Below are 12,351 nucleotides of genomic sequence, written 5' to 3' on the forward strand. Positions count from 1 at the left end.
AAAACAACTTACCTGTGAGCAGAGAGAGTATTTGTTAACCCCTTTGAGCTTAAACAGTTGAATCTCGGCTTGAAATAAAGCGAGATCTCAAAAATCTTTTTTTTACAACCCGGAAAATCTTGATTATTGTTCTTTTGCCGTAAAAAGTTAAGAGCATTCACTTAGGGTAAGGAAGAAATAAGTTGGGGAGAACGAAAAAGAATCGGTAAGTACCACAACTCTTGAAAAAGAAAAGAAAAACCGAGCAAGCATAAAAATAAAAAAATATATGTATATTTGATGTGAAAGAAAAGAACAAAAATAGAAAGAATGAAAATGAATGCTTGCTTGGAAGAAAAATAGTGAAAAATAAAAATTGAGTTGTGGAATATGTGTTGTGAAGGTTTCAAATAAGAAACAAATGAAACAAAGTTGAGATGTGTGATTAATATTGTGAATGTCTCTTTTGCATCGGCACTTTCGTTTCAATGGCCTTAGAAATGACCCTTGTTTGTTAACCTAACCAAGCTTCAACCGAAAAGCCCTTAGTGATCTTTATGCTTCCACAGTACCATTTATAATTGTTAGACATTGTATGAATCTATTTGATTTCTTCATTGTTTGTTAGTGAGTGAGATTATTCCCGCGGTTGCAAACGCGTAAAATCTTCATTCCTTATTCGAAGAGGAGAGATAGGATGATTCATTCAGAATAGTATTGTTGTAGATAGATAAATATTTTGCATTGCTATTTAAGTTTTAGTTCTTGTGTATTATTTTATTCAAACCGTTGGAAACTTGTATATGCTGATTTCGCTTGTGTTTGAGCCGTTTATCCAACTTCGGAGAAACCATTTTCTTAAAGCAAATCCTCTTGTCCTTCAAGAGGCATACTTTGCTTGAGGACAAGCAAGAATCTAGTTGGGGAGAGTTGTTAGATACCCAAAAGTGCTTATTTGAGCCATCAATTAAGGGTATCTTTCACTCTATTTCCTTGCTAAAATTGTCAAAACCACGATTGTTTTACATGAAATGCATTACATTGATAAACAAGCTTGGTGCCTTTGATTTGTGTGTTATTGTGCAGGAAAAAGGCATGAACTAATTGAAAATGAAGATACTAGAAAATTGGCAAAGGAACCAATGAATACAAGCATTCATCAACCTGCTCGCTAGGCGAGCTGCTAGTGAAAAACTCCAGTAAAATGTCAATAAATTCGCTAGGCGAGCTCCTAGCGAAGGTGGTAGCGAGTTCGTTCTGTTTTGGTGAAAAGCGCAGCCAGCACTCACTCGCTAGGCGAAGCTCTAGCGAGTCCCCCGCGAGCATTCCAGTAGCAAAACCTCTCAACCTCGCTGGGGCGAAGGTTGGAGTGTGTCCTTCGCTAGGCGAACATGACAGTTCAACAGACCCTGTTTTCTCTGGGCGCAGGTGCCTTTAGTGCCACAATTAGACCCTCGCTAGGCGAGCCTTTCTGCTCGCCTAGCGAGCATGACAGCCCAGTACTACTCTATAAGTAGCAAGTGCCACTTTTGAGCACCAGACCTCAATACCTTAGTTTTACTTTATTTTTCCAGCTTTTGCTCTAGAGATATTTTTGACCTAGTTTTCATTTCTCTTCATCTTGTAACCATCTTCTACAAAAAGAAGGTGGATTCCCATCCAATCTCGATTATCCGACTTGGATGTTGATCAACCTTCTTCCGAAACTTGCCGACCAAGCTACCATGAAAATGAGTAGCTAAGTCATCCATTTGCCAAGGTTAGATGTAGGTGATTACTAGCTTTGCGTGTAAATGTAAGGATCTTCATATGTAAACTCTTTAATGGTGAATATATGATGAAAACTTTGTTTCTATTTAAAACTCTTTGTGTTGGTTTATGATCGAGAGATGTTTACCAACTCTTGACCTAGGTTTTCATCCAATCTTGTTTATTAGCTAGAGATAGTAATGAATGATTTTGTTCACCATAAGGTTGAACCAAAAAGTTGTCATTTTGATAGATTGTGTTCGAGAGAAACAATGGATCAAAATGGGAAAACTCACAATGTGTGTTCGAGAGAAACATATTGGGAGGACTTTGTGAAATGATTTATCATCTAAAGGAGTTTATACGATTGTTGACCGAACAAATACATGCAAAGTAATCATTGAACCCTAACTTTGACAATATTTCTCATTTATTCAAAACATAACTTTTACCGCAATTTAATACCTTTTTATGCAAAATAACGTGACAACCAATCAAAACCCTATTGTTACTTGAGCTAGAATTAATACAACCATCGAACGGAGTTGATATCTTACAATCCCTGTGGATACGATAACAAAAACCCGACACGTAAATTTACAACTAACACACACCCCCAACAAAATGGCGTTGCAGAGAGAAAAAACAGGACAGTCATGAATATGGTGCGAGCATTACTATCAGCAAAAGGAATTCCAAAATCATTCTGGCCCGAAGCAGTAGATTGGACTTTCCATGTTCTCAATCGCTGCCCCACCTTGGCAGTTAAAGATGTAACGCCTCAAGAAGCATAGAGCGGAATCAAACCATATATGGATCATTTCAGAGTTTGGGGCTGCCTTGCTCATGCTCATATTCCAGACGCCAAACGAGGTAAACTAGACAACAAAAGTTCAGTTTGCATTTTCTTAGGGGTGAGTGAAAATACTAAGGGATATAGACTTTTCAATGTCATCACAAACAAAATTATAATAAGTCTAGATGTGGTCTTTCAAGAAGATGAGAAATGGGTTTGGGAAAAAAATATGAAACACAAGTTGGTATAGATTTAGAATGGGGAGAGAAAACACAAGCTGAGGGAAGTGGAGAAGTGAGAGATGGAAATGAGGAAGACGGAGAAGTAAGTCCATGCAATGGGGAGGTAGTCACAGAAAGTAAAAGTGGAGAAGAAATAGAGTTTTCAGGAGACCAAATTGAGAGGGATATAGTTCAAGGGAGAGAAAGAAGAACTCCTAGAGTAAGAAGAGCTCCTATATATCTGAATGATTTTGTAAGTGGAGATTCTTTATCTGATGATGATGAAGTTAACATGGTCCAAGACGCGGGAACCGAAGATCCAATTCATTTTGAAGATGCAGTGAAAGAACAAAAATGGAGGAAAGCCATGGATAATGAAATAAATTCCATTGAGAAGAACAACACATGGACACTATCTGAACTACCAAAAGGCGTCAAGAAGATTGGAGTCAAGTGGGTTTTCAAGACTATGAGAGATGAAAATGGCAAGATCATAAAGCATAAAGCTCGTTTAGTGGCGAAAGGATACCCTCAGAAGCAGGGAATAGACTACTCTGAAGTGTTTGCTCCAGTAGCTCGGCTTGACACAGTGAGAATGGTGATAGCTACAGCAACTCAGAAAGGATGAAAGATCTTCCAATTAGATGTAAAGTCTGCTTTCTTACATGGTCAGTTGAGTGAACAAGTTTTTGTTGATCAACCAAGAGGCTATGAGAAAAAAGGGAATGAGCATTTGGTGTATCAGCTACACAAAGCATTGTATGGATTAAAACAAGCTCCAAGAGCTTGGTTTAGTCGCATCAAAGCTCATTTTATCAAGGAAGGTTTCCAAGGCTGTGACTATGAACAAACTCTCTTCACCAAGAGAAGCAAAGAAGGTAAAATCATTATTGTCAGTGTCTATGTTGATGACTTAATATTCATTGGCGATGATGAGAATTTAATGTTGGAATTCAAGGCCTCCATGATGAGGGAGTTTGATATGTCAAACTTGGGATGTATGAGCTACTTCTTAGGAATTGAAGTCTTGCAAAAGAAGGAAGGAATTTTCATATGTCAGAGACGTTATGAAGAAGAGGTTTTAAGAAGATGCTATAGAGCAATTCTGTCAACAATCCTACTGTACGAGGCATGCAAATTAATAGTGATGCAGAGGGTGACCCAGTAGATGAAACTTACTACAAGCAGATTGTAGGAAGTCTCATGTACCTTACATCCACCAGGCCTGGTTTGATGTATGCAACTAGTTTGTTGAGCAGATATATGGCAAAGCCTACAGAACTTCATTTACAAGTTGCCAAAAGAGTTCTAAGATATTTGAAAGGAACTATGAATCTGGGAATATTTTAGAAAAAGAGCAGTCAAGGTAAGGAGCTGAAGGCCTATAAGGACAGTGATTATGCTGGTGATGCAGAAGACAGAAAGAGTACAAGTGGGTACACTTTTCTACTCAGTTTAGGAGCTGTTGCGTGGAGCTCAAAGAAACAACCTATAATCACACTTTCTACTATAGAAGCAGAATTTGTAGCAACAACTGTTTGTGCTTGTCAAGCTATTTGGATGAAGAGGATACTTATGGTTCTCGGTCATGAAGAAAGGGATTGCATAAGCATAAATTGTGATAATAGTTCCACCATCAAGCTGTCCAAAAACCCAGTTATGCATGGACGCAGCAAACACATTGATGTTCGGTTTCACTTCTTAAGAAACTTGTCCGAAGAAGGAGTTATCTCTTTAGTCCATTGTGCAAGTGTTGATCAAGTTGCAGATATCATGACTAAGTCGTTGAAAGCAGATGCATTTCAAAAGCTTAGAACTTCACTAGGAATGTGTGACATTGCACTAGTAAGCTAATGTATTTCACAATATTAGCTTAAGGGGGAGTATGAAAAGATCAGCTAGGTTGTTTTTCCTAGTATTTAGGGCCAGATATGCTACGTAGGAATAACGTCCTACTTTATAGGTTAGTTGGTTTACATTGAATAACTCTTTTAGTTTATGTCAGTAGTGGCTATTTTTTAGCTTTGGTTGTTTCTGTAACAGACTATTGGCTATATAACAGCATAGTATCTATTGAATAATATGCAAGGTTTTTTCTCATACCTAACAATAATAGCTTTTCTTCATAGAAAAGTTTGAGAGTGCAGCCAAAAAATAAATAAAATGAAAGAGAAAAAAGACAGTAACATTTGTCATCTTCTGATCTCTGTTTCCAGCAACGGAACAGACGAAAGTTTGTTGAGCGAAAACTTTAGACTCTATAATTTTAACTTTTCAAGAACTTGGTGATTTTGCTTCTGAGTCGATTCATGTTTTATATTGTAATCGGAAAGAAATGGGTAGTAAATTGTTTTCATGGGTTAATGGTGTTGCAATTAATTTAGATGTTTGAGTATTTTACTTTATTTATCCCTATTAGTATTACATATGTATTGTCTTTGGTACATTTGAAGGTATTAAAGAAATGAAAAAGTCTTTACTTTTTATAGCTAGCGTTTTATCTTCTCCTCAGCTTTAGAGTATTAGGATTTTCTAATAGTTTTGGTAGTGTTCACTTTTAGAGTTTATGATATATCCTTCCTCCAAAGAATTCAAATCATACTCAATTCAATGACCTAGAACTTCAATCTATCTATCTTGTCATGCAAGCATTTGCTGCTTCAAAAAGATTGAGAATGTGATTTACCATATGCATATCTTATGACTCGTCTCTTTAAGTACTATCATGTCGATACAAGTGGGGGACTAAAGACAGAGATGGACACTCGTGATCATCGAGTTGAAGTCGATGTTATTAACAAAATGGATATAATAAGGGATCATGTTGATTACTACCTCAAACATAAGAGTGAACTAAATTCGTCTATATATGATTCTTCTCCATTTTCTTCCTCAGCATCTACTTTTGCGTTTGAAGGTGGGCCTACAAACTAAATGATTATGGATGAGTTACTTAGCATTTGAAGGTTTATAACTCAACAATTTGATGGACTTCGTCAGGATATGGATGGTATCTCACAAATGCTAAATGAACTAGACGTATTTCAGGAGGATGATGATGATTTTAGTTGCTCGTTTGGCACTTATGTCTTAGCTGCATGCTTTATGACTTGTTTATGTTTGTGGTTTTCGTCGTTATTTGCATTGTCTATCTGAATTATTTTTTGGTTGTCCTATGATTGTTTCATTAACTATCATATGTGTTTTCTCTATGTCTTTATGCTATGTTTGTTGGATGCCACATGAATTATTATTGTTTTTCTTTATAATGTTAAAAGGGGCAGAAAAGGTATGCATGTTTTTTTTTGTTTATCTTATTTCAGGACACTAAAGTTTTAATTGAAAAATAAATGGGAAGATATCAAATGCTAAACAAGATAAGGGGAAGTATTAAATGCTAAATAAAAACTATCAAATGATGTAGTTTGTTATCATAAAAAAGGGGAGATTGTGAAGAAGATCTCTCATATAACCTTAGTTGAATTTTTATAAATACAACGATATCAACAAAGAAGAAAAAGGTAAAGACCTTAAATATCAAAGCACAAAATGAACAACTCATTAGTTAAAATCAAAAATCTTTAAAGTATTTGTCTTTACATTTGATAGATTACCTTTTAAGTTCAAATATCACTTCAAAGCTTATAAAAACTTGCAAAATCAAAAAACAACTTGTTCCCAACATACAAAAAGAGAAGATAAAAACCATTATGGTAATTGATTACCATACATATGTAATCAATTGCATGTTGGTGCAACTTGTTTTCAACATAAAAGCGGTAAAAAAACACAATGGTAATCGATTACCATATATATTTAATCGATTACATGATGTTGGATATGTATTTTTTTTCTCACATTAAAAGCATGTAATCAATTACATCAACCTGGCAACCTATTTTTTTCATGAACAAGTGTCTTTTTATGCATTGTTCAAGTTGTGTAGTGGTTTATGATGCCTCTTCAAAGCGTTATAATGATTCATGGTGCCTTCTTAAAGTCTATAAATCCTTGTTTAATTTCTAAAAAAAAAATTTACATAAGAAATTTACACATTTATAAGTGGTTATTCAAATTTTCAAGTATTGAAAATTTTATCAAACATTCTGAAATCTGAAAGTTTTGAGCCTTAAAATGATATTGTTCTGAAAAGTAATATTGATAAGGATTATATTTTAATGTTAGATTTTGGATTCTTCGGTCTATAAAAGATTATTCTTCATTTCTTAAGAATTAGTGTGATTCTTAACTCATCATAGTGCGTCGTGAAAGATGATGTAAAATAGAAAGTGGTGTGCGTTCTTGTTTGAGTATAGTGTTTATTGTGAAGAGTCTTGATGTGAAGATTGTAATTAAAAATCTTGATACATTTATAAGTGGTGATTCAAATTTTCGAGTATTGAAAATTTTATCAAACACTCTGGAACCCGAAAGTTCTGAGTCTTAAAGTGATATTATTCTGAAAAGTAATATTGTTAAGGATTATATTTTCATGTTAGGTTTGGAATTTTTCAACCTATAAAAGATTATTCTTCATCTCTTAAGAATTAGTGTGATTCTTAATTCATCGGTGTTTGGTGAAAGGTGATATAAAATAGAAAGTGGTGTGCTTTCTTGCTTGGGTATTAAGTTTTCATTGTGAAGAGTCAGGGTATTAAGTGTTCATTGTTCAGAGTCTTGATATGAGGCTTGTAATTAAAAATCTTGATACTTAGTGAAAATTTCTCTAATAAAAAAAAGGAGCTAGATATACCATTCAGTGGAAGAAAGCAAACCATAATATATATCATTTGTGTTTCTCTTCTCCCTTACATTTTATATTCCACATTTTACTCATTATTATTTTTGGATTAATTATAACTTCACAACCTCCACTAAAATAAATTATCATAAATAAGCACTTAAATAAAAAAAAATCTAGCTTCTTATATTTTTTCGTTTAAAAACCATGTCAAACAATTATATATATGTTATCAAATTAATTAAAAAAACTTTTTTTATTCGTGCCTATTTTTAATGATAGTGCAAGAAAGCTAGGGAAAACATAAAGGAGGATGGATTTTTATTTTCAATTTTCACGTGCAAGACCTTTTCTAAGTTGTTTCCAAATACTTATATGCTTCCTAATGCTATGATGCACATAAAGAATCTGAGGACACCGTCCAACATACATTAATGCTAAAGTATCGTAATTTTAACATCATACAAAACATATCTAACAGAAGTCGCACTCACATATATTTCTATATTGTTGGATTCTATGTTGATTTAACCATTGTATGAACCTTTTGATCTATAATGTCATTCAATTGCTTCTTGTTCATAATGATTTTTATATGAGATACTCTTTTAATCTGATTTTGGGCATATAGGGAATAATGACCATTAGTCTATGTGGTAAACCTAGGGAAATTGTTGTACTTATGTTGGTTGAATAGAAATAGGAGACCCCGAGTAGAGGCATAGGAAATTAACGCTTTATACATCGTCTAACCATGCTTACGCTGGTGGACTAGAGATAGAAAACTCTGAGTAGTGGTTAGTGAGTTATTTCGTGAGGGGTCGACTATAATGGTTTTGTTAATTCGTTGTGGTGTTATGGTGATAAAATCATTCATACATGGCATCAAACATCAACAATAGAGAAATAGGGGATTATAGAAAATAATCTAACCTCTTTTATGATATTGTTTAATCGTTTATTTACTTTTCTCACTGAAACTCGAAAACGCCTTCTTACTAATTTTCTATATATTACACACATATTGTCTTGCTTGAAGGTAGTCCCTGTGGATTCGATCTTTTTACTACTGCGAAATCATCGGTACACTTATCGAGAAGTCATCAGTATCAAATGCTAAACAAAAACTATCAAACGATATGGTTTTTCATCATCAAAAAGATGGAGATTGTGAAGAAGGTGTCTCTTATAATCTTGGTTGAATTTTTATAAATACAACCATATCAACAAATAAGAAAAACGAAAGGACCTTAAATATCAAAAACACATATGTATTTTTTTTCTCACATTAAAAGCATGTAATCGATTACATCAACCTGACAACCTATATGCATTATTCAAGTTGTGCAGTGGTTCATGATACCTCTTCAGAGTATAATAATGATTCATGGTGTCTTCTTAAAGTCTATAAATTCTTGTTTAATTTCTAAACAGTTTTAACTTTTACATAAGAAATTTACACATTTATAAGTGGTTATTCAAATTTTTGACTATTGAAAATTTTATTAAACATTCTGAAACTCGAAAGTCCTGAGCTTTAAAGTGATATTGTTCTTAAAAATAATATTGATAAGGATTATATTTTCATGTTAGGTTTGGGATTCTTTGGCCTATAAAATATTATTCTTCATGTTTTAAGAATTTGTGTGATTCTTAATTCACCGGTGTTTGGTGAAAGATGATATAAAATAAAAAAAGTGGTGTACTTTCTTGTTTGAATATTAAGTGTTCATTGTAAAGAGTATGAGTATTAAGTGTTCATTGTGAATAATCTTGGTGTGAGGCTTGTAATTAAAAATCTTGATAGATAACAAAAAAAATCCTCTAAAAAAGGACTAGATATACCATTCAGATGGAGAAAACAAACCAGAATATACATCATTTGTGTTTCTAGCTTCTTAATTTTTTTCGTTTGAAAAACATGTCAAACAATATATATATATATATATATATATATATATATATATATATATATATATATCATAATTAATTTAAAAAAAAAACGTTTTTTATTCATACCGATTTTTAGTGATAGTGCAAGAAAGCTAGGAAAAACATAAAGGAGGATGGATTTTTATTTTCAATTTTCATCTGCAAGACCAAATTATTTGTTATTTGAATGACAAATTATGAAACAATTTTCAATTGCAAAAAGATGTTTAACTGTTAAATTGGTAACAACCATTCATCAACATAACTTTTAAGATAATTATGATAAATATCAAACATCTTGAATGATCAACAATTAATATGATTAACTAAGAATGTCTACATTGACAGTATATAAATAAACAATAATGGATGTCAAGATTGTATTGTATAATTTCAGAAAACATATTTTTCAATAAAAGAGGTTAGATTGTGATGCGACCAGCATTCAAATCAAAGAAACCTTACTAGAATTACTGCCAAGTAATCAAACAAGATAAAAACTGTTTTCAGATTCCAAAGACGGCCTTGCTGATAAAGTATATGTTCGACACACTACCCAAAATATCATTTTGGTAAGCAATTGAAAGAATCATTGTAACTAAAGTAGAGATGCAGCTGATTCACTTACATAACATTCCTTCATCAACATTGCTTTCATCTTCGCCAGCAAACCGCAAAAGAACAAGTTGCATTGTATAAGATTTTAAGTACTTGGAGTTGGAGGTTTGTTAAACTCTGCAAATTAAAATTACATGCGACGGGCAATAAAGTTGACTTACCGATCTATCGTCGTCAGATATCAATTCAGCTGCAATAATTCCAATAAAAACTTTAATCAAACGAGTGTAATACTCACAAGTAATTGATTTAGTTTTAATTTTGACGGTTGTTGAACTAATATAAATACTCATGTTGAATTAGAGTTAAATTTTGAAATGACAATCAAAAATTTATTTACGATAATGAAAGCTTACGATATGATTCTTTGTGTTTGTCTTCGTCATACCATCTTAAAATTAGAGTTTGACAATATTCTATTAATGGTGACGCACGGTTGAAAAGAAACTTACTTGGCAATCCAATCTAAGCTAAAAATGGAACCTACCAACAAAACAGAATTACTAATGCTATCTTAAATTAATTCCACGTCAAATTTAACAAATCAAAAACAGATTACAGAGAGAAAGAAAATTAGAAACTAACAAAATCATTCCAGATCGCAACTTTCTGTCCATTACCCAAAAATAGCAATTGATAATATTTCATTACTATATAAAATCCAAAACTCAAATTCTAAATCTATCAACTTTTTCAAAACTTCAAAATCTCAGTCCTCTCTCTACCTGACCTATTCCAAGATATGGCGTCTTCATCGCAAAAGATACTTGTAACCGGCGGGGCCGGTTTCATTGGCGCTCACACTGTTGTTCAGCTTCTCAAAGACGGGTTTCATGTTTCCATCATTGATAATTTTGATAATTCTGCTATGGAAGCAGTGGACCGTGTTCGTGAAATTGTTGGTCCAAACCTTTCACAGAATCTTGAATTCACACTGGGAGATCTCAGGAATAAAGATGATTTGGAGAAACTTTTCTCAAAATCTAAATTCGACGCTGTCATTCATTTTGCTGGGTTAAAAGCAGTCGGTGAAAGTGTTTCAAATCCTCGTCGTTATTTTGATAATAATCTTGTTGGCACCATCAACCTCTATGAAGTAATGGCTACGCACAATTGCAAAAACATGGTTTTCTCATCGTCTGCAACTGTTTATGGGCAACCTAAAAAGATGCCATGTGTGGAGGATTTTGAGTTACAAGCAACGAACCCTTATGGACGGACGAAGCTTTTTCTTGAAGAAATCGCACGAGATATTTCAAAAGCTGAGCCGGAATGGAGAATCATTTTACTGAGATACTTTAATCCAGTTGGGGCACATGAAAGTGGTAAACTGGGTGAAGATCCTAGAGGCATCCCAAATAACCTCATGCCTTATATACAGCAAGTAGCCGTTGGAAGATTACCCGAGCTCAATGTATATGGTCATGATTATCCTACAAGGGATGGCTCTGCGGTACGGGACTATATCCACGTGATGGACTTAGCAGATGGTCACATTGCTGCTCTGAGAAAGCTTTTTACAACAAAAAACATAGGTTGTACGTCTTACAATTTAGGAACCGGTCGTGGTACGTCTGTGTTTGAAATGGTTGACGCATTTAATAAAGCTTCTGGTAAGAAAATCGCATTGAAATTGTGTCCGAGAAGGCCAGGAGATGCTATAGAGGTTTATGCATCTACAGAGAAAGCAGAGAGAGAACTCGGTTGGAAGGCCAAATATGGTGTGGAGGAGATGTGCAGGGATCAGTGGAATTGGGCAAAGAACAACCCGTGGGGTTACTCGGGAAAGCATTGAATCAGCTAAACAAATACACTACTCATCTACCGATATTCTCTATACAAATAGGCATCCCATTGTTTGTTAAAGAGTACTTGAAGCATGTATATGTCAAACACTAATTCTAATGAGATTCTATTTTAAACCAATATTCAATAACTTAATAACAATAATTTAACAAATATCTTATGCTAGAATACAATCAAGAGTAAATTTTTAAAGTTCAGTCGTCATATTCCATGAATTAATCGAGCACACACGCAACAACTCTTTGATATAATGGTAACATACTCTCATCCGGCACATCTCTAAACAAATTAATATAATTTAAAAATAAACAAGAATAAAAATACGAGACGGAAGTATGTTAGTGGTCGTATGGCCTAGAGCCTCTAGTAACATTTGAAAAGTAAAATGTACTTTATTATTTAATAAATTGAGTAATTTGCTCATATAAACAATATAAATAGTTATTTTAATTATTTAAATCATGTAATATATATATTATACTAGACCAGAGATAGACACATACATTAAA

General features: G+C 33.6%; 1 protein-coding gene across 1 annotated transcript; it reads left to right on the forward strand.

Annotated features, from left to right (window-relative positions):
* Window positions 1-10,647: 10,647 nt before the first annotated feature.
* Window positions 10,648-11,964, forward strand: LOC127115580 (bifunctional UDP-glucose 4-epimerase and UDP-xylose 4-epimerase 1-like). Its single transcript, XM_051047092.1, has one exon. The coding sequence runs from the start codon at window positions 10,779-10,781 to the stop codon at window positions 11,829-11,831; it is 1,053 nt and encodes a 350-aa protein (XP_050903049.1). The 5' UTR covers window positions 10,648-10,778; the 3' UTR covers window positions 11,832-11,964.
* The last annotated feature ends 387 nt before the right edge of the window (window positions 11,965-12,351 follow it).

This window comes from Lathyrus oleraceus, chromosome 1 (genome assembly GCF_024323335.1).
Source record: "Lathyrus oleraceus cultivar Zhongwan6 chromosome 1, CAAS_Psat_ZW6_1.0, whole genome shotgun sequence".
NCBI lineage: Eukaryota > Viridiplantae > Streptophyta > Magnoliopsida > Fabales > Fabaceae > Lathyrus > Lathyrus oleraceus.